At 47.4% G+C, this 23,682-nt stretch overlaps 3 protein-coding genes across 3 annotated transcripts in view; all 3 read left to right on the top strand.

The window, feature by feature from the left end:
• Positions 1–13,273, top strand: part of LOC119394151 (microtubule-associated protein tau) — a 101,792-nt gene extending 88,519 nt beyond the window's left edge. Inside the window, exons 7-8 of the mRNA XM_037661413.2 lie at positions 2,583–2,777; positions 7,871–13,273. Of these exons, the coding sequence (XP_037517341.1) occupies positions 2,583–2,777; positions 7,871–8,041 (366 nt within the window). The 3' untranslated portion in view covers positions 8,042–13,273. The remainder of the gene's footprint in view (positions 1–2,582; positions 2,778–7,870) is intronic.
• LOC119394153 (myosin light chain 1) overlaps positions 1–23,682 on the top strand; it is a 520,807-nt gene that overhangs the window by 447,481 nt on the left and 49,644 nt on the right. The window lies entirely within an intron of this gene.
• LOC119394916 (glycine receptor subunit alpha-2) overlaps positions 17,799–23,682 on the top strand; it is a 35,863-nt gene continuing 29,979 nt past the window's right edge. The window contains exon 1 of the mRNA XM_037662217.2: positions 17,799–17,933. Coding sequence (XP_037518145.1) covers positions 17,799–17,933 — 135 coding nt within the window. The remainder of the gene's footprint in view (positions 17,934–23,682) is intronic.

The raw sequence follows: 23,682 nt of genomic DNA, 5'->3' as shown, positions 1-23,682 counted from the left end.
TAAAATTGCTTTTGTTCTATTTGGCTACAAATTTCATGCTAAAATTAAACAGCATGGCTACTTTGGCTACTTTCAGCTTGAGTTCTGGCTCCTCTTCAAGTCTGGCCAACGGCAACCCTGTATCCATAGAGTTTCCTAAAATTAACTAGAGGGGACTCTGGCGCTGCGATCGTTCAGCTACCATGGGAATGATGGGTAGTACACAAATTTGCCTAGTCTTCGTGCTTGCGGCTTCAAACGTACTTGTGGCTTTGTTTATTGCCGTGTTTTGGCGTTCGTTTCGGATAAAAGAATAGACCGCTGTGAACTTCGTGACCAGGTTTGATTTGGTTAGCCTAAAAAAGTTAAAGTGGTGAAGTGGAACTACTGACTTTTGCTGAATTTAGTTTTGCGACAAAGCGGATGCAGCCGACGCGGAGCCAAACGGAGCCGAAAGAACGAAGTTTAGACAAATTTGTGTACTACCCATCATTCCCATGCTGGCTGAAGCGTCATGCGTTGCAGCTCCCATAGACACTAGCGCCAGAGTTCCCTCTAGTAAGTATTGTAGGAAACTCTATGCCTGTATCGATGGCCAAAATATAGCGATCACCAATGTAAAATTGCTTGCGAAGCATGCCAGGTCACTTAGAAGGAGCATCACCAGTTGACGTCAAGTATGTAGTCACAAATTATGCTTCCTCGAATATTTATGAACGCAACCAGTAGCCGTTGGCCGCATCAATCTAAACACGCTATGCTTAACAGTACATCGCTCCGTTAATCTTGAGGAGAGGGAATAAGAGGGAACGCCAGCTACTAGTACACATGATGGACAGATAGTTGAGCTTCCACATTTCGCCAGCCGCTCTACCGCATAATTTTGACGTCTCTCCGCCTCAATTCCCACATTTTATTCCTGTCGCGGTGCGCTTTTTCTTCAACATCTCATTCAAAATTCTGGTGATATGTATCTAATAAATATAAACCACGGGTATTTGTTTCTTAGTTAACTACAGTGCTTTCCAAGTTTCACAAGCACCTGTGCATACAATATACTAACAATAGTTCATTAATTTCTATCAGGTATAAGCATTTTCAATGTCCTGTGGCCATGCTGATGCAAAAAAAAAGTATTTTTTTAAGTTGCGTATAATATTACAGTCTTCGGTGAAATAGTATACATGTGTGCTTGTCGCACCGGGAAATTCAAGTACGTCTTCATATAGTTTTGAGTATAGTCTCAAGTATAGTACGCCCCCTACCATATAAGAGATAAATCACGCAACAGAAGTTTGGAAAGTGTCATTTACGATAAGTCGAAGTAACTCGTTGCTTGCGATGAAAAAACTTGAGACATGGCGTTTTTTGTTTACCCTATGAATGCAATATAGATGAATGCGCATGATTCCTCATGTAAATGCGGTAGGCGTTCGGCTTGTTAAATCACAATAGTACATATAAAAAATAGCATCAAAGTGCTACGAGGAGCTCGTTACTGTTTCCTCTAATAAGTGGACTGAAATAATGTTATGAAAAATTAAGTTATGTCCATCGTGTGCCACATAGAGCTCTTTAAGAATCAGATAAAAGATTACAGCTCATATATTGATGTCTATTCTGACACACAAGGTGCATAATATGGTGTCATGTCTTAAAGTGGAGATGTGCTACATATTGAAAACGGGGAATGATACTCATCAACTGCATTTCACAACGACGGTTCATGTCGGTCGTCACAGGAGTCACGTAGGATCGTAGTTTAGATGTTCACACCTGCGACTAGCGCCGGTCGCACCACCGTTTGCGATTGGCGACCAAAAAGCGACTGAAGGCGACCGATGTTCACACCTGCATTCGACTTATACCCGTCACTACACAGAATTCACGTCTGCTCCCACTGCCATTGCCCCGCGAAATAAGCTGATGTCATGTTCCTGCGCATCCGATTGGTTCAGAGGTTTGCGACTGCAGCTGCGCGACTGAAAAATCGAGCAGTGAGCGACTGAGCCAAAGTAGTCGTCTTGCGACCACAGCCGCCGTTTGCGACCAGTCGCTTTGCGACTAACTTGGTCGTGTCACCGGTGCTTAAGCCTGCAACGAGCCTTAAGAAGCAGCAGAATGTTTCACTGCAGTGAAAGAAACCATTGACGCTACTCTATTTCCTGCTACCTGTAGAGCCAGTTCGCTCAAGCGGGATTTCACCAAGGGAGCCGTTGATATCGCATCTTCTCACGCGCAAGCTTCTTGTTTACTGTACGCTTAAACTAGTTTCATCTATCACAAAGCACCGAAACCTGCTTCTACAAAACTGTGATGAGAACTCTTTCAACAGGCAATGTTACTGTAACCAAGGTTTCAACGAGAGTACCTGTCTTAGTCGGGGCAGCAACTTCACTGGCGAATACATGTTCTTCTGTGAAAACGGTGGCTCCAGCGATATTCTCTATTCAGTGATTTCTCATCATTTCGAGCTTCCATGTTTCTCTAAATTTCTTTGACCGCATAGCCACATAAGTGGTCAATTTTCATGTATTACAAACACTCTGGACATAAATTTACTTTCTGCTGTACGATAACCGAGTGATGTGTACTGCACGCAGGTGGAGACTCAGAAGTTGGACTTCAAGGACAAGGCGTCGTCCAAGGTTGGCTCCTTGGACAACGTCAAGCACAAAGCGGGCGGCGGCAATGTAAAGATCTTGTCGGAGAAGCTCGAGTTCAAGGAAAGGGCAGCTTCGAAGATTGGCTCCTTACCAGCCTCGGACGCGGGAAGCACAAGAGGCTCGGAATCGCTAGTGAGTATCTTGCATTATTATAAGTACATAACGCAACTACGCAGCGCGGTGTATTATTATTAACGCCTTGCAGAAGCATTCATAGCTGAACAAGTGAGAATGCTTGTTCCATTCGGAGAAGGTGTACATCGTTTCCTGTTTGGTGATTTGATGATCTATACGGCAGAATTGTCTTTATAGCCAGTTATTTTACTGCCTATAATGGATCTTACAAACACTACACTGATACTTGGCAGTTACTCTCTTGCATTCTTCCACAGCGTACCTTAATCTTTCGTTCGTTAATGTGCGAGACAAACTAGCCCAAGCTTAGATATTGAGTGGACATCTTGTTACTGTTCCTACACCTAAACTCGCTTTCATGAAATTACAAAGTAGCTACTGCTTGGCTCCTAGAATGTTTTGAATGTTATTAGGGTAAAATAAAATGTATCAGCAGCGCTCTTATAGTCCATTGGCTCAACACAAAAAATGAAACGGCGGCATGAGATCGATACATAAACTGACGAAGGTAACTTGCTGACACTTTCAAATAATTTGACGTTATGCATAAACGGCGACGCTGTCTACGTTTTTCTGAAGCGGTCTAGACAAATGTAGGGCCTCTAGAGTATTCTGTAAAGCGGCACCAGTCACTTCGGTTTGACGACATGCCACTCCGGTTTCGTCCTCACACTCTCATGCTTCGTCCTCACACTCTCATTGTAGCGGCACAAGAGTAGTCACGGTTATTCATCATTTATTATAATCTCATCATTGCTCGAAGAATTGCCCCTCGTTTTTTTTTCTTTCTTTTTTTTTCTGAAGTAGACAGGGTGTTGCGCGTCCGCAGCAGCTCTGCGGACGCAGGCTTCCAGCCATTCCCAATGGCAGGCTGCGTCCGCAGAGCTTTTGCGGACGCTCAACTAAAACTGTCTGATATGAAAATAAGCGAAGGCTTCAGTTGTCAAATGTCGGCCAGAGAGCCGAAAGTTCTCAAGCTGTTTATCATGTATTCAAGATTATCGAGCTCTAATGCAGGAGTTAGAGTCATTGAGAGAACATGCTTGGCTACTACATACCTGGGTTCAGAACAACTCATCACCTACAGTAAAAGATTTTTGTTAAGCCACAGGTAGAACCTACAGCATAATCATGAGTATTAGATATTCAGGTACGACTTGAGTTCATAGATTACGTTTTTCGTAACAGTTCATAATTTTCTATTCCAGCAATAAACGGAAACAAGATTTTATGATGGGATTGTTGACAACATCAATAGACCACAAAACTTGTACAATAGTTACAAGTGCGATAATTTCCCTTCTTCGCTACAACACGACCGCATTTGAAATCACAAAGATCATTGAGCTAATGACTGAGTGGCTCAGGGAAGCCCTGACTGCATGGCGACAAATTTTGCCAGAAGAAAAAGGATTAATGTAAATTTCAACTGCACTTGTAATGTTACTTCGTTCTTTCGACAAGTTCGACGTAATATTTTATTCAGGATCTTTCCGATGAGTGCCTATCTTACTTTTTGTCATTGTTGTCCTACAGAAGGGCAGTAGATTAGATAGTAGCTGTCTGCGCTCGCAGTTATCTTATTTTGAAGGACGCAAATAAGTATATGATTACCTCAAGAGCTGCAGATTACTAATTGAGTTAAATGTGCTGGTTCAACACCGTAGATACTTTGCGTGTTAACACCAAACACATGACACTTCAGGTGCTTCTGTATTATGGGAAGTTTATTCCATTTTGAAGACCCACGTGAAGCCTCTTGCATGATTTATCCTGAGTGTGAAAGGACGAAATAGCAAAAAGCCTAAGTGAGTGCAATCCAAAGGTACTTTTTGCAATTATTGTTATTTGTCTTGTGTGCATTTCCAGTGTGTCCGATATGTACAACGCACCGACCAGCCTACGAAACAAAAGGAAAAGATAAGACTCCGAAATCTTTAAGAATAGCAGCAAACACGTGTGCACAAATACGAAAACAATAGAAAGTTGCGCAATTCGTTGTCTCAAAAGACACGTGCTCCCTTATGCATTTGTCTAAGACGACCCGAATGCGGAAGCCGTCTTCCCCTTTTTCCTATCAATTAAGTGAATTGACCCCCGCCCACCGAAAGCTTTCTGCGCCCAACGTAGTTTTGCAGTGCCTCCGAAATCGGCCCACCTTTGACAAAGGGACGATGTCATGTGATATCGCCATCACGTGACGTCATAGTAACGTAATGACGACGTCACGATGGCGTTACAAGTTTTGGCGATCTGTGACGTCATGATGACCTCATCACGTGATGCTTTTTTAACACGAAAGTGTTTTATGCCGGGGTCCACCAATACTTCAGTGACGTATTTCCGTCACGGAAATGACGTCGAAAAAATTTACACGATCAGAGGGCAAAGATAAAAAGTTCTGTCAACGGGCATCGAACCCATGACCGCTCGGTCCGCAACAACCATGGAGGAAAAAAAACCAGGAGGGAGCGTCACGTGACATTTTTGAAGCCCAGCCAAGACAAATGAAACATGGGCATGCTGGGAAATGAGCACCCTCACGTGATAGGCAAGCGGTGAGATGGGGGAGCGGCGTCCGAGGAGGTTGGCTTGTGGACGGTAGGCGCGCGCGCTCGTCAATTTTTGTTTTTGTTCATGAACCCACCAAAAAAGGAAATGAAACAGGAGCACCATGGGAAATGAGCCTCGAACGCGAGGAGCAAGCGTTTCAGAGGAGGTTGGCGCGGTTTCAAAGGAGGATTGCGCAGCTTCAGTGGAGGTTGGCTTGTGAACGCTAGGCGTGCTCCCTCCTATATTTTTCTCTTTCCTCCATGGCAACAACAGATGCCGGGCACGCTATCCACTGCGCCACGGTCACAGACTGTCGAGGCTTTACAAACGCGCCTTTTATATCTACCACTCTCCCGGTCGGCGGGGTGGTGTTGCCCTCTGGGAGCGTAAAGTAATTCTTCATTACTGTGGCCTCCGCGATTAGCACCGGCAACGCGTTACGCGTCCGTCCCATTGGGCGCGTTTTCAATAGAAGTTCAATTTTGTCAGTGCCTTAACGCACCGCGAGGTGGTGACCTCAACCTAAGCGTCGTAGGGAGCCTATATGACCGGCCGTTCATGTAGGCTCCCTAAAGCGTAGTAAAAGCGTCTGCCTCGCTCATAGCATCAAGCCAAGCTAATCTAAACCAAAAATTGGCCGCGTATCTGCGTGCTTCGCTGCAAATGTCGTCTAAAGACGATAGAAGAGGCGCTGCGTGAGATATGGACGCCATCTGGCAATACGTCGGGAAACACGAGTGCTGTGTTGCGGGCTGGCAGTCCCGGCGCAGCGGCAGGCGAAGACCGGCGGTGACCAACGCGACCGGTGGGGACGCCGGCCAGCCCGAACACGCTGTTTGGCGCGATGCGCCGAAGGAGAAGAAACGTCCGCACTCAACGAGTACTCTCCACAAACTCTCTTACTTACACGTCGCCTGGGTAAAACAGGAATGCCAGAGCGGCGCCCCCTGTCATTCGTACAATGCAATACTGAACCGAAACCGAAACACAGCATGAGCTTGTGCAGAGGGCACGGAGGAAGACAAGTTTCAGCGCAGTCGCATTTTCAGCGCACCTTAAGAAACTAGGGTTGTACCATTGTAGGGCGAGTAGGGCCAGAAGGACCGTCACGACGAAAACCTGCCTCCTCAGTCGTATTCGCCTGTAACGTTGGTGTGGCTTCGCGTTCCCTCCTCCGCTCCTGGCCTTTCCACAAAGCTACTGCCTAAGTACGAAGGCCCCTACCGCGTCCTACGTCAAGCATCCCCAGTTAACTATATGATTGAGCCTGTTCAATCTCTACGGACCGCCGTCGTCGCGGCCGCGAGACTGTTCACGTCGATCGACTGAAGCCGCATTATGACCCACCAGTTGTACCTGTTCCTTAGGTCGCCAGGAGGCCAGGATGGCTCATTTTCCGCGGGGGAGTCATTTGTAACATGGTAGGGCGCAGACAAGAACGCCTGCGAAAGAAGACGACGAAGACGGTTGTTGTTGGCGCTCGCGCTTGCTCGGCTTGGACCGCTGATCGCTTCAGCTGTGGCAATCTTTTAATAAACGCGTTACTGTCTCAACGTTAAACGCATACCATCAAGGTCTTTAAAATTGCGTGTCTATGTATTTTCTGTTAAAGGAACACACCGCCTAATACTTACCTAGTGATGTTGCGCCTCAGATATGCGTAATGTTTGCTTTTTGATCAACAATGTACACAAGTATGAACCTATTCAGCCGTTCACGATGGCTGGCCCTTGGGCAAGTGGTTCAACTTTGGCCGAGTGGCTGAATCGAGGGACGTGCCGACAAACAGAAAGACAGACCAAAATTTCTGCGTTTAAGTTCCCCAAGAAAGACTATCGTCTTTAAAATAGCTCAGCGACGCGCGCCTGCCTCACCTGGCTGTAACACTGCGTTCCCCGCTCACGCGCTCGCCGCGAGAAAAATCGCTGCCGGGCTACTGGGGCGGCACGACGCGCTTTGGGTTTCCCTCTAGTGCGCCCGTGGTGTTCAATCACATTCTAACATACCGCGGGATGGCGACCAATTTCTGCGTCCAATATGCGGCGCTCTTCTGGCTATCACACCTCGTTCTCTGATTACGTTTTCACCGTTAACTATTACAGCTACCACAGGGGTTTGTTTAACCATTTAACACGAACGTTGGTCGTCGAGATGGAGATGTACCACCAATAACCAAAGTGGGTGCATACACGTCAAACGGTGCTATAGCTGCCAGACATCAATATACATTGCGCAAACTCTCTTATATCAATGTACAGTAAACATTCAGTTACTTCTGTAAGGGCACGCTTTACTTTCGTGTTATTCCGATTCCTATGACGGAGGGATCAACCGTGTTTTTTGCATCACTCGTGTTGACGCCCACGCCACCAAGGTGACTTTGATGAGGCACCCAAGGCTTGCGCCTTAATAGATTCAAGCCATACCGTAAATAGATTTCCCTGGGTTTCGAACAATTGGTGTGCCAGATATTGCTTTTGTGGTATTCTCATGGTTAGGAACTTTCCTCGCTGACTGCACGCTTCTCTCACTCGCAGAGTCCCACAAACCTGACCAGTCCCCACCCAGCGCAGTCGCAGCAGAGCCAGGAGGACGACGTTGCTGCCAATGGCCACGAGTCGGACATCTCTCCCACCAAGGAGGAAGTGGCAGCGCCATCCAGCGGCGTGCCTGCGTCGGCGCCGCCCCCTGAAGTGGCCCAGTGTTGATCCGCCGTCGAGTGACCCGCAGGGGGAGACTATTGTAGAGACCGCGCGGAAATTGCTCGTGGCCCACGCAAGCTAGCAGTGTTTCCCATCTGCACCAATGTTCGCTGAGCAGGCGCGCCATCGTTTGCCAAATCCTTTCTGCCGGGCGATCTTCCTTGTCGGAGCCTGCGGAAGTATAGCAGCCTACACACGCGCGAATGCTTGGCACAAACCCATCAGTGGGTGTACGTTTTCAAGATCAAATCATAGGCGGGACTGCCAATGCTTTGCTGGAACTAAGAGGACGGCGTATGAAACTTATCGCGGCTGCGTTTTGCCAATGAGAAAGAGTAGCGTTACAAGCGTTGTTCAATAGCACGCACACTTTGTCACCTCGACGGACGGGCGTCATAGGAAACGTGCAATATACTCGAAAAAATTGCCGTTGACAGGGTATGTTACCCAGTGTGACTGCTTTATGAGAAGCGCGGTATCGACAAAGCGATCGCCTGTTGAGTCTGGGGGCGTATGATAAAGGCTGTTGAAGCCATATCGCAAGAACTGTGCCACGTTAGGTCTGTCTTGTAAGTGTAGGAGGGAACGTGATAAGCGGCAACGTTGGACCAAGGCGTTGTAGGCCCTTAGAGCACTTTTCTCAATTACAAAAAAAAATACCCCTCGGAAGACTACTTCTAAATAGTCACTTTCTCCAACAAGAACGCTATAATTGCAATTGCAGCTTATAAGAGAGAACAATGTCATATTAGCGCTGTGACGATCGTATGTAACATACCCTACGCACAATATTTGCGCACATTTATGGAAGTCATCCGTGAGGAAGGTATAGGGTTGCAGCGTATCAAAGACGCCCTGAATATAACAGTGGAACTGACGGGGATCGCATTACCTTTGTATGAGATAAGATTCGGTATCACGCAAAGAGGGAAGCTTTTCGAGGTACGCGATGATTCCACGAAGTTGTCTCGCAGAAATATGCGTGGACGCTAATAAAACGCGATCAGTTCGTTGAAATGCCAATTTTTAGTCCATCCGAAGACCAGGAAGGTTTTTAATCGTTTCATAAGCACATATGCCTCCGTGCAATTGCTTATAGACCAGATATTTCATAGGGAACGAAACGCTTACAAAAGCAGTGGTGACATGACTACTCATGAGAGAACAGTGCGATAAGTGAGAACCTGCCAGAACGTGTGGCCACGAGCATTTCTGGATAAGCAACTGGATGATGGACATAGCCGAACAGACAAGCGCCATTCTATATAACAAAGTACACCCGTTCTTTTTCCCCGTCTCCGCGAGTCAGATAAGCGGTACTAATTTCTCGTCTTTCCATAGAAAAAAAAACGCATAAAGTCGTGTTCCGTGCATGTAACAGACTTGAACATGTTCTCCCCTAATGTTCCCACACGACTTCCTCCTTTCTATTTCCGTGAAGGATTATTCTGTGCACGCCCCGATTTCGAGGTGCGCAACCTTTTTTCAGGTGCCATAAGGCTCGGCGTGGCTTGTAAAACTGGAGAAAGGAAGAAAGAAGCGCCATACTATTTCATCTCCTCCTGATAACACAACTTTACACTTATAGACAATGTTAAACAGGCGCATTCAACAAGCTGGCATACTATTACCAAGAAACTCAGGCGGAACTCCTCAATGTAAACTGCGGCATGCCAGGAGGCGTTTCCAATGAAACGATACGGCTTCGTGTTAGAGTATCAGATCTTCAGTAATTTCCAAGAACCTGACAACCCCGCGTGGTTCCTCGTGTTTCCTAACGAATGCAATGTAGCCACTCGATACCCGCTTATTTGAACGGCTATTTGTTTTCATGGTGCATACTTGTAACGTGTCGTACTTCCGCATTGCACCCTTCCGACCTCCCGACCCCTTGTCTTACGACTCTACTTCCCTACAAAATACGTGTAACTGTGACGTAGGTAGTCGTTAACCGAAGTACCATAGTCACAGATACTTGTCTAGGGCAGTATAAAACCACTCGCTGGGGCACTCTGGAGATGGAGAAAGGCGCCATTGCAACGGCTACTGCGGCAAGACAGGTCTGTTCGTCATACTGTCAGGTCACCGTCTCGTGTGACAGCAGGAGTTTTCGTGTCGTTATAACGTCGTGTCACCCATAGGAAAACTCCGGTCGTAAAAAAGATGCAGCACAAGCTGTCCTGATTTTTTTTCTTCTGTATCGTCTACTCTCTCTTTTTGGAAGCACTATAGGATACCGTAACAGTTGTTGTACTGTGACTGCCTTTCTAATATAGCTTATATTGGTACTCGCTTATACGCGTCCCGTTGGTTATCCAGGGTTGAAGGCCGCCCAGGAGCCTGTTCTTTTTTCTAGTAAACCATCAAGCGGCAACCCCGATCCCGTAGCCTTTCGTCCTCATGTTTATACATATAGACGTATGGGAACGCAGTAAGTGCGCTGCTTGAAACCCTCTGAATACAGCGGCAGGGGTGCGTGCTCGTTTGTTTGCAGTGGTAAGAGATACGTTCGACGAGATCGGCGGCTGCAAATGCAATCGGTCGCTTGGCTGATAACACGTATGCGATAAAGAGTGCCTGTGTAAGTCTAGCTGAACGCTGTGGCTTGCTCTGTAGAGAACGTGCGAGAGGATTTTTCGAGGCTTAGAAGAAGGCTGCGTCACCGTCGCTAGGAAACAAATATTGTGAATGTGTACGTGGTCGTTAAGTATAACCAAGCACTAAGCCTGGTACTCTCTTCGTTTATTTTCGTAACGTGTACTTATTGCCTAGGTGAGAAACTAAGGTTATTTGACGGGCTACGCTGCTATCTATACTCTGCGTGCACGCTCGTGCTTTTAAGGTGATGACCTATTTGTTAAAGAGCTTTAGCGCAGTGACCGTTCCTTCTGAACAGGGCTACGTTCGTCAAACGTTATCAGATTACTATTTAAAGGTGTCTTCGCTTCGTAGAACACCTTCAAAGGCACCTCACTCCCACTGATTACAATGTGAGAACAACTTCGACACCGGAATTGACAAGCAAATCTCTGTCGCAAAAGATCATCACGTCACACTATGACGTCGCGACCGCGCTCACACCTCTCACCTCGCCAACGCGCACGCGACAAACGCGCTCAATTATCGCGGCTCTAAGCAAACGGCGGAGGTATCTATACTCTTGGTGTAACGCTCGCTCTCGACGTCACAGCGCGATCCTCGATTCCCATCATGCCTTGCGTTTCGCTTCAGCTTAAGCCGGCCTGCTCTACAAGCTCCGACTCGATTACTAAGACAGTGCACTACTCGGCATCACGAGTCTCAAACTAAGAGAGCGGCACGAATTCGCTTGTAAATATAAGAACCGCTGGCATTTTTTTAGGGCGTACATGTTTGAAGAATCTACCGAACTATCTTGTGGACTCTGACTCCTACTTCTTGTAAAAAAATGATAATGTTCCACTTTATCCAGGTCACAATCCTAGGCGTACCTGGATACCTGGATGCTTTAAATTGTATGTCACTATCCGAACGTTGTAAATGTAACCAGCGTGGGGCTTTTACTGTTTGAAGTGCGCGATATAGCGTTATGCTAAGGTGCGAGGCATGCCCTTCTGTTTGTGTCTTGTGTCGTGTGAAAAAAAAAAGCGAAGCCTGTATCGCTGGTGAGTTATCCACAGCACAGCTACACGTTTGTATGTCGTGGCTAGTTCCAAAAAAGCAAGCTACATTCCTCTGGCCATTTCATTAAGCACGTTGGTTTTTCGGAGAGCAGTGCACACATTTTTGCCATACTTGTAAACAATTACGTGACGATATCAACGTGAAACAAACGAGAGTTGTAATAGAAATGGGTCAATGGATTCCATCGAGCAAAGTGCACAGGATTTTGAATATGGCCCTGCTGAGTCATGTAATTAGTGTGATCCGCTTTAACGGCATCGACTGTCATGAGAGGTGCGCCGATGTAAAGAAGTTAGAATCAAACGGAAAGGCGACTACTTTTTTCTTCAGCTTCAGACCAACGCTCCAAGTCTGGTTAAGTTAAAAAGATGCTCTCTGTGTGACGAAATTAAGTCGTTCTTTGTAACTACGGCTTTAGGGTCATACTACAAAATTAGGTTGCCCAGGGCAATATCCATAATGCGATGCCTGTTGCGTGATGGACTTCCACGTTCTGTTTGTGTAAGAAGGCTGTGTCGCTTCGGTGTCTCGCGCTTTGCGACGTGTGGAACGGCGAAGCTAATGTATGGAAATAACAGCGTACACGTACTATACATATACATATAGAGCCTGCCCTCAGCGGAGTTCATGTGCCATTTTGTACCAAATTTTTTATAAGAATTGTGCACAGTGCACCATAGCATGCTTCCCCTGCGTTCACTTGGGCACGGCGTTACCGTTGTCGACAAGATTGCGTTTTTTATTAATGTATAGCTTAATTTATTTGCAATAAAATGCGTTTGAGGGTAATGCGTAGTTTACACATGCCGTCGACTGTCCCTACAGTGACGTCAAGGCATTAGCTAAATTTCAATAAAGAAAAAAAATCATACCTTATAAACATTTTTTAAATAGACAATTGTAGCATGAACTTCACTGTGCCTAACTACCGACCAACTTTAGTTATAGCTTTATTTCGTTTAATAACTACAGAAAGCCTGTAGAGGAGCTGATCGAAAACGATTGTTGCATGCAGTGATGCTGTCGCACGTTTGCTCGCTTTTAGCATTCGATGAAAGCAGCACGCGTAAGTGACGAGCGCGTTTAATCGTTTATGTTCCATGGTATGGAGTGTTGCTAAGAGACTTCTTTTGTGCTGGTTCACTGTCACCGAGATTTGCTGCACTTTGAAAGTGATAAGTGCGAATGAATGAAAACTGCCAAGATACAATAAAGCGCGTAATAGAAGACGACGACAATGCTTATCAGGTTGAAGCTACTTGCACTCCCCGACAACCTAATATGCGACATATTCGCCCCAGCTTTGCAACTTAACATCCCAACAGCGTGGTCTAGTCCGAACATAAACGAAGGCAGTGAAGCTATTCTTCGGTTACACCGCTGTTTTCGTTTTGCAACCTGCATTCCTCCACTTTGGTTAATCACTCCGGCTCTGTTGTGACGATCGGGTCGTTGTTGAATTTGAAGGCGTGCTATGCATTGTTTGCCAAATTAAATGTGTTGATACACCACCAATCTGCCTGTTTCTAAACAGGAAACTGTATTTTGTAGACCCAATAAACCATAGGAATTAACCGATCACTGCGAACCTGTTGTCTCTGTTTTATTATAGACGCGTCACCTGCGCGGCTCAGTTTTCATTTCACCATCATCACACTCGTTGAACTAAACGAATCAGTTCTGTTGTATTTGTAGCTGATATCGTCATCACGCTTACCACGATGATGTTGCCTCGGAAGGATAATTCGCCAGATAATAGCGCTGTCTCCAGCCAAAACTCCATTCCAGGCTTACGACCAGGGATATAATGTGCACGCGCTGTGCAGCAGTCATCGGGCTGCTGTCGTTGATGGTGTCATGAATGTCTTACCGTCACCATCCTCATCCTGCCATGTTCATTTTTGTTCAACCTCGGTTGTGTTGTCATTGCTGTCAGCCGTCATGCCTGTCGTCATCAATGTCGGGCCAGACATCTGCTGCCCGTGATTTGGGTGGCATTTCAGTCCTTTCTTTTGTGTAGCTCACTCTAATATTTAAAGCAAATCCTTCTTTACAAGATTTGTTGGTGTAAGTACGCATACAGCATTCATCGCCGAATAGACTACCAGTAATTTTAATATTTCTTGCACATGAATTCATGGGCTACCCCATGGTTGTATGTATCCTTCGAAAGTTATTCTTTCTATCTAGACATGAGTTTGCTTACTTCCTCGCTTTTCCTTATTAAATCAGCACGTGCCCCTATGAAGCAAAATCAATGGTAGCCGTAAACGTATCTAGGTATGCGTCGCTGTTATCTGTAAGCACACCTCTCAGTAACACTGTTCCTCGAAAGCAATGCATTGCCTTTCCTTTGTCATCGTGACGCAGAGAAGGAAAGGCTACATCCAATGAGACAGCGCAGGTGTCATACCTTGCCAATGCTAGCTTGCTGACTCAAACAAACGTTGCGGCATTTGAATTCCGTCATCGCGTCAGATCTGTGCGTTCTTGTCTTCAGGAAACGCTGTCAACATTGACAATGTTGAGACGCCTTATTCGTCAACAGCACTGTCATATGTAAGTATCAATGTATTACAGACCGCACGAGCCGCTCATAACGTGCACATAAATTAGCCGAACGTTGTTAATGTTGTTGCCTATCTACGAGTTCCTGGGCGTCTCTTTGCAGCAGGCAACTACGAACTAATAAGAACTAACAGAGGCCAACTTCACGATGTTTTTCGTTCGTAAGGGCTATTGGACATTGCATGTCTTCACGGGTAATACGTCACTGATAATGTTTGCTGGAATCTGTTTGAATTATTTGTGAATACACTCGTCATGCCGAACCAACTGTCTCTGCAATATTAACAAACACGAACACAGAGTAAATGCAGCAAACACAGTGAAGGTAAGCATCAGTAGTGCCCACTCGGACCACAATTTCACGGTATCAACAAGCGGTTCGATTGTAGATACCTTGGTTTGCAATGTAGAAAGACAGCTTGCTGCGACAGTAGGACCGTGAGTAGCAGTTGCTGTAGGCGCATCTCTGGCACTGTTTTTCTGACCATGCGCTATCGTCACTGCTTAATCGCAGACAAAACTAATTTATTCAGACGTATAATGTCACCTTATCTCGATTTCTCCTCTTTAGTTTTGCTGTTTTCGCTACATCTAGCACCTTTTCAACTGAACTCACGCAAGGTGCGCTGCCCCCTGCACCCAAACTGAGGCTCTCTCCCATCTAAGCCCTCAATTTCATGCTCCATTTCGCTCTTAATGAGCGCATCATCCATTAACCTAGTTCCTTCCTGGCCTTGAAAGGCTGTACAATCAAAGGATGCACGCGTCGTCGTTAAGCGCAAATAAAGAAGCGACACGTGGGAACGATGTGGCATACGTCAACTCATCGTGTCTTGACATATGATGAATTGCCAGCAGTGCAAGCCACTCAGTGATTCTGACATTGGCGAGCGCCTTTAGGATGGCGCAACTGGATCCGTGGTCAAGCATTGGCAACGTTGTGTTTTTGACAGCCTTGGCAGTCACGCAAGGAGAGAGCATCAATTAGTGAGTACACTGATATTTATTTATTTCATCCATCTTTTTCATCAATATATATACTTTATTAAGTGTCTAATACCTTCTAAAGTTCGAACTTATAAGCTAACTTGCTTGAGCACACCAAGAAAACAGCGAGGGGTGCAACTAACAAGCAACTAGGGAACACTGACCAAAGTAGGAGCAGTACTCTCTTGCAATCACGTTCGGAGTATTACCACTTTAGCAAAATTTCGCGTAATCTGCAGCGGACGGGTCATAATATCTACGGCTAACATTGTTCCTGGATCAGCGCGCAGGTAGCATCCTATGACGAGTCGCGTGACAGCGATATTGTGTCCTCGAAGGTCACTGCTTTGTTATTTTAAAGAAAACCACGAAAGATCAAAATCAATCGGTGAAGTATGTGTGAAATTTAACTACGGTAAAAATACTGAGTGCTGAATTTTAAATCAGTTCTGTGGAACCCTGCAAGGGGGGGTGGCGGAAGGGTTAGAAAGGGAAATTTACCACCACCCGTTCGTAGCACGAAGCCACAAGGATGGATAGATTTCCGTATGGACGTATAGACTTCCTTGTAGCTTTGTACCACAAACGAATGGTTGTCAATATCACTTTCTCGTTTGCTAAATTAGATCAAGACTACAAATAAACTATGGATAGACGCACTACGGATAAACTCATAGCGTTGGTAATGTTGCAGTATGTCACATTATTTTTCTTGACTTCGCATTCTACGGTTTTGAATATTTCACCAATTTAAGTATGATCTTTGGCACTCAGTAATACTTGCATAATTGTTTAACTTTGGCGCGTCGGTAAGGGGGAAACCCTGAAACGCTATGATTATGTGGGACTGAAGTGACAAAGTAACCGTACCATATGCCGCGCCTGTTCTTATATTTTGTTCTCGCAGAGGGCGACGTACACGCTATTAATTAGTTGCATATTATGTTTCTCGCAATTACGCCACTTCAGCTGGAATACACGAAGAACGGCAGACATCGCGACAACGTGTTACCAACTAAGACGACTCGAGAGAAGAGCCGTCGGTGAATAATACTGAATGAGCACTCTCTATGAACGAGAAGCCCCAATGCATATCGCTAATTAGCGAGATTGGACTAAGTTTCTAACGAATGTCCGCCACACGCACACGCTCCAGTTGTGCAAATAAAGCCATTCAACGCTCAAGGCACGTTTCTTTAAGCTTAAATTGTGAGTCTAGTGCCAGTTAGAAGCATAGGTCGGCAAAAAAATTGCAGCTCACTCAGACTCACTCAAGGAATTTATTTTGCTCTGAGGGCTCACTCAGACTCAGACTCACCAAAATTTTCCTTAACCGGACTTACTCGCACTCAGACTCACTAAAGTTTTCTCAGCGGACTCACTCAGACTCAAACTCACCAACATATTACTCAGCCGGACTCGCTCAGGCTCAGACTCACGGCTTCACCTTAGTCTGAGTGAGCCTGAGTGAGTCGACTCATGAGTCTCTTGGCGTAAAATTAGCTTTTTCGATCATGGTGTCAATCCTCTTTAACGCGAATATCTCACATAATCAGTGCTCTACAATACGCCTCTGGACATGTGCCTTCAAATACGAGTTATCATATATCATATCATTGTCATATATCGATCCAGTGAGCACATTTTTATGAAATATGCGACTCATGAGATATTTTTATCAAGAACTTCCTATGAAAGAGTTTGCGGGGAGGGGTCATGGCACCCCTATCCTTAACTCATGGCTCTGGTCAATAAGTATTGAGGTGGCGCATGAATGCTAGTGTGCTATGTGTGAATAGACTTGTATAAATGCAAGCCGATATAAGGCTGATGATAGTAATGCTGAAGATGAGTAGATGGGACCATGAGTCGGCAACAAAAGATGAACCTCACTCGGACTTACCCAAGAAATAAATCTTGCGCTCAGGCCTCACTCGGACTCAGACTCACCAACATTTTCCTCAACTGAACTCATTCGGACTCAGACTCACTAAAATTTTCTTCAACCGGACTCACTCGGACTCAAACTCACCAAAATAGTACTCACCCGGACTCACTCAGACTCAGACTCACAGCCCTATCTGAGTCCGAGTGAGTCTGAGTGAGTCGACTCATGAGTGAGTTTGCCGACCTATGGTTAGAAGTAATGAGACCACACCAAGAGCCGCTCCGGTCCTTAATTGCGCGACAATATGAAGTGTTACACACATTTTTTGTTAGTTAGTTAGTTAGTTAGTTAGTTAGTTAGTTAGTTAGTTAGTTAGTTAGTTAGTTAGTTAGCTAGCTAGCTAGCTAGCTAGTTAGTTAGTTAGTTAGTTAGTTAGTTAGTTAGTTAGTTAGTTAGTTAGTTAGTTAGTTAGTTAGTTAGTTAGTTAGTTAGTTAGTTAGTTAGTTAGTTAGTTAGTTAGTTAGTTAGTTAGTTAGTTAGTTAGTTAGATCCAGAAGGGAGTCTACAGGAGTCTAGAAACAATTATTTGGTGGAGCCGTGCTGGGTAACGTTTCCTCTACCATCCTGGATCTTCGTTCTCGGAGGCTACCTTCTGCTATGCCGGACGCCAACCAGCAGACGCTTCCATCACCACCTGCCACCTGCCCTGGCAGTGTTCCGCAGCGTGAGCTTCCAATCTTCAGCGGAACAGACGACAACGACGTTGAAGATTGGCTCTCGACTTACGAAAGGGTGAGCGCTCTGAACAAATGGACCGACGCGGACAAGTTAACGCGCGTATCGTTCTACCTCGCGGGTGTTGCCAGTCTTTGGTTCAGGAACCACGAGGGAGATGTCCAAACGTGGCCGCAGTTCAAAACCTCCATCACGGCAGTATTCGACCGACCCGCCGTCCGAAAACTGCGAGCCGAGCAGCGTTTGCGCGCACGCGCACAAGACGCGGGTGAAACGTTCACCAGTTATATAGAAGACGTTGTCGACCTGTGCAGACGCGTGGACGCTGCCATGACGGAAAGTGAGAAAATCAAACACATCATGAAAGGAATTGATGATGACGCTTTCCAAATGCTCCTGGCGAAGAACCCGTCCACAGTTAATGACGTTATTAGCTTGTGCCAGAGCTATGATGAATTGCGGAAGCAGAGAGCTCTGACGAGACGACCTCCCGCACACGACCTGGCATCACTGTCCAGCCTGACCAACGGCCACGACCAAGCGTCGCTGATAGCCGAAATTAAAGCCTTTGTCCGCGAAGAAGTCGCCCGACAGCTCTCCCTGGTGCCCTTCACACAGGAAGCTACCACAAATCTGCCATCGTCCCTCCGCGGCGTCATTCAAGGAGAGGTCGCTGAAGCGCTGCCAGCTGCCCGCGAGCAAAGTCTTGTGGCTGCTCCACTTACATACGCTGCGGTCGCTGCCATGCCCTCTCGCAAAGCATCCGTACCTCCTTTCCAGCATCCTGCGAGCTATCCTCCACCTCCGGTCCGCTGGGCCAGCAATGCCACAGCCAACCCGTGGCGCACGCTCGACAATCGCCCGATATGCTTCGCATGTCGATACCCTGGACACGTCGCCAGGTATTGCCGCCGCCGGGTGCAAGGCAACGATGACAGCCCTCGAGAGCCGTACTGCCCGCCAGACTCAAACGCACATTACGCTCCCGCTGCTTCAGCGCCAGCTCGCTACCAGTCTGATCGCCGCCCTAGGTTGGAACATCTTCGCTCGCCATCTCCGCGCCGCCGCTCGCTTTCCCCTATGCGTCGACGGTCCGCACCTAACGAAGAGGGAAACTAGACGACGCAGTTCCTGAGGCAAGAACTGCGCAAGTTTCGGTTTGCCCAAGTCCTCATTCGTCACCTGCTAATGTTATTGATGTGTTCGTCGAAGATGTCGCTACAGTCGCTCTTATAGATACCGGTGCTGCTGTTTCTGTTATCGATGCTGGATTTTGCCGCTCACTCCGTAAAGCAACGACGCCTCTCTCCGGATTGTCGCTTCGTACAGCCAGTGCTCAGCCCATTCAACCGGCCGCAGTCTGTACAGCGCGTGTGACCATTCAGGACGTTCTGTACACAATAGAGCTCATCGTACTTTCATCGTGCTCCCATGCGATTATCTTAGGATGGGACTTTCTGTCGCGTCACAACGCCGTGATCGATTGCGCTCGTGCTGAAGTCGAATTCTGCTCACTCGATGACCCACCCTCCGTCGACCACCAATCTTCCGCTAAGCTTGTCGTCAACGACGACACCTCCATCCCTCCGTACTCTTCGGCAGCCGTACCAGTCTCGTGCAGCGCCATATCCGACGGGACGGTCTTCTTCACGCCCTCTCAGATCTTCATTACCCGAAGAGCCCTTCCGTTGCCCTTTTCTGCTCTTGACCTTGTCGCAGGTTTCGCCACAATGCCCATTTACAACCATAATTCATCGCCGCTGTCATTGCTTTGTCACGAGTGCCTTGGCCACGTCGAGACGGTCAACACCACACGAATCATCTCCGTCCCCGATGAGGTGCCTTCGACGGCCGTATGTGAACTGGGTGTCCTCTCCACGCCTGACCCAGCATCTGCGGACGTATTCCGACCGTTCATCGCCGAAGATTTGACACCTGCGCAGCGATCAGAGCTCCTTACCATCCTTCAGCACTACCGCCCTTCTTTCGACGTTGCACAAACATCGCTAGGTCGTGCCTTAGCAGTCGAACACCACATCGACACGGGTTCTCACTCACCGCTGCGGCAACGTCCATATCGCGTGTCTGCTACAGAACGCCGTGTCATCGCCGACCAGGTGGACGACATGCTCCGCCGAGGTGTAATTCGACCTTCCCAGTGCCCATGGGCGTCTCCGGTGGTACTTGTCACAAAGAAAGACGGTTCCATCCGCTTCTGTGTCGATTTCCGGCGATTGAACAAGATCACGCTGAAGGATGTCTATCCACTGCCGCGCATTGACGATGCTCTGGATTCTTTACAGGGTGCTGAGTTCTTTTCCTCGCTAGACTTGCGGTCAGGCTACTGGCAGGTGCCGATGGCGGAGGCCGATCGCCCCAAAACCGCTTTTGTCACGCCAGACGGCTTGTATGAATTCACCGTCATGCCTTTCGGACTTTGCAACGCACCTGCTACGTTCGAAAGAATGATGGACAACGTTCTCCGTGGCCTTAAATGGAAGATCTGCCTATGCTACCTCGATGACATCGTGGTCTTCGCCCCTGACTTCGCAACACACTTGCGCCGCCTTCAGCACGTCCTTAGTTGCTTGACCAACGCGGGTTTGCAATTAAACCTTAAAAAATGCCGATTTGCCATGCGTCAACTGACCATTCTAGGCCACGTTGTGTCCAAGGACGGCATCCTCCCGGATCCCGAGAAATTGCGCGCTGTTACTGCGTTTCCTAAACCTACTAGCATCAAAGAACTTCGCAGTTTCATTGGCCTATGTTCTTATTTCCGGCGATTTGTTCGAAACTTTGCGTCAATTATATCGCCTCTCACACAACTGCTTGGCGACACTAAAGATCTTTCATCGTGGTCTCCTGCCTGCGACGAGGCTTTCGCCACCTTGCGACGGCTTCTCACGACGCCACCCATTCTTCGCCATTTTGACCCTCAAGCTCCAACTGAGGTCCATACCGACGCCAGCGGTGTAGGCCTGGGTGCTGTGCTTGCACAGCGTCAACCTGGCCACACAGAATACGTCGTGGCATACGCAAGTCGCACGCTCACCAAGGCAGAGAGTAACTACAGCGTCACAGAAAAGGAGTGTTTGGCCATTGTGTGGGCGCTTGGCAAGTTTCGCCCATATTTATATGGCCGTTCTTTTGACGTCGTGACTGACCACCACGCACTGTGCTGGCTTTCGACGTTAAAAGACCCATCCGGCCGCCTTGCACGCTGGGCGTTGAAAATTCAAGATTACGATATACGCGTGGTTTATCGCTCAGGACGGAAGCACGCTGACGCTGACGCGCTTTCCCGTTCCCCTCTCTCTCTGGAAGCCACTGCTGATTCCACGTGTGAGAGCACATTATCATCTCTCGACTTTGACAGCATTGCTGCCGAACAGCGCAATGACCCGTGGACTGCGTCTCTGCTAGACCTCCTCTCCGACCCTTCTCAAGTCCCAGCGTCGCGAATGCTCCGGCGCCAAGTCCCGCACTTTGCGATTCGCGACAAGCTCCTCTATCGACGCAACTATGCACCAGAGGGACGCACGTGGTTGCTCGTCGTACCGCGAGCCTTGAGGTCGGAGATCTGTTCCTCTTTCCACGCTGACCCACAGTGTGGCCACGCAGGAGTTTTCAAAACGTACGAAACACTTCGACACCGTTACTACTGGCGTGGCATGTATACTTTCGTCCGCAACTTCGTCCGCTCTTGCCGTGAATGTCAGCGCCGAAAATCCCCACCGCACATCTCCGCCGGTGAACTACTACCTTTGCCGTGCCCTTCCCGACCCTTTGATAGGGTCGGTATAGATCTCTATGGGCCGCTTCCATTGACTCCTACCGGCAACAGGTGGATAATCGTTGCAGTCGACCACTTAACACGCTATACCGAGACTGCTGCTCTTCAAACTGCCACAGCACAAGAGGTCGCCTCTTTCATACTGCACCGTTTTGTGCTGCGTCATGGAGGTCCTCAAGAACTTCTCAGCGATCGTGGCCGCGTCTTCTTATCAGAGGTCGTTGAAAAATTGCTCGCTGAATGTGCTGTTGTACACCGCACATGTACTGCTTACCATCCGCAGACCAACGGCACTACAGAGCGCTTTAATCGCACTCTTGGTGACATGCTCGCTATGTACGTCACACCTGATCACTCGAATTGGGACCGAGTTCTTCCGTTCGTAACCTACGCCTACAATACCTCGACGCAAGCTACAACTGGTTTCTCCCCTTTTTACCTCGTTTATGGCCGTCACCCTTCCCACACCATTGACACCATTCTGCCCTATCGACCGGACGCGTCCGAGTGCCCGCCGATCTTGGAATCCGCCAGGCACGCAGAAGAATGTCGCCAGCTGGCCCGCCACTTTACCTCCGATGACCAGAACCGCCAAAAAGCCATCCACGATGCCCAGAACTCGACTCCCGTCTTTCTCCCGGGTGCCCTTGTGTGGCTGTCAGTGCCGCATCGCACACCAGGGCTCTCGTCTAAATTTCTTCCCAAGTACGATGGGCCATACCGCGTTCTCGAACAGACTTCTCCAGTCAACTACCTTATTGAACATCTCACGCCGCCGTCTGACCTGCGGCGTCGTAACCGCGAGGTTGTACACGTCCAGAGACTCAAACCCTATCATGATTCTACGGTCCCTACAGACGACTAAGTCGCCAGGATGGCTCCTTTTTTTCACCGGGGCCATTGTAACGAAGACGAAGTACTCCGGCGCAGAAGCAGCAGCATCGAGGGTGCAGCAGAGCCTCGCGCTAGCGGACTGTGCTCGGTGCATTACGCGACCAACGATAAGCTCGACGCCCAATAAATCTCCTTTATAATACTTACAATCAATACAATAAGAAATGACACGCGCAACAATGAACGCAAGGAATCTATAGAATAGATGCACCACTTCTTTCACGTATATTATCAAAAATAATAAAGTGAACGCAAGGCACTAGCCGCCACCGTTATGTGATGTTGTACAGCGATGAAAAGCTGCCAAAGAAACATATTCAAGACCCTTTTAGTGTTTTACTGAAGAAGTGTTGTGTCTGTTATTGTTTTTGTGTTTTTGTTCGCCTAATCTCTAGCCTTCTTGCTGTTTTAAAATTCCATATAAGAGCATGAAACTTCAAAGTATCATAATTTTAAGATCTTTACATTAAAATATGTGCTAGTCTCAGTATTCCTGCTCAGAGACCATTGCTCGAAAATGAACACTTTTATCGGAAACTTCACGGCACGTGGCCTGGACTAATTACTGCAATATAACATACAGCGTTTCTAAAGTGTAAAGAACATCAAAAATGGCCACCCTTGTGGAAGTTAAATATCAATATCTAGGATTTTGGTTTCCACTTTTTTCGTTTCATGCTGAGATATGTGTTCAGCTAAAAAAACGAGGCTTTGAGTAAAAGAGCTTCCAGAGTTCATTTTCTTCTTTAATAACGTGCTGCCATAATCCGCGGTCGATTTCATTCCACACCCGAGATTAAGTATTACGGAACCAAAACCTCCTTGTACGGAACCCCCTACGATGACGTGTGTAAAAGTAAAAGCCCGAATATAGGTCTCTTACTAGACTGCATATCTTGACATCGCGCCGAAATTATTAAAGCGAAAGCCTTAGAAGCCTCATCAAAGGCGAAAATTGACCGTTGGTGCTGTCGGCGTCGCTCGTCGGCGGCGTCCACACGAGTGACGCAAAAACCATCATACCGTGATGACGTCACCATATGACGTCATCATGAGGTCACATTTCGCCAAGTTTTGGGACGGGGAGAAATGCTAGAGGCCCTTATACTGTGAGAT

Source organism: Rhipicephalus sanguineus, chromosome 5 (assembly GCF_013339695.2).
Source record: "Rhipicephalus sanguineus isolate Rsan-2018 chromosome 5, BIME_Rsan_1.4, whole genome shotgun sequence".
In the NCBI taxonomy this organism is placed as follows: Eukaryota; Metazoa; Arthropoda; class Arachnida; order Ixodida; family Ixodidae; genus Rhipicephalus; species Rhipicephalus sanguineus.
The sequence above is the reverse complement of the archived record's forward strand: the minus strand, read 5'-3'. Positions and strand labels throughout refer to the sequence as shown.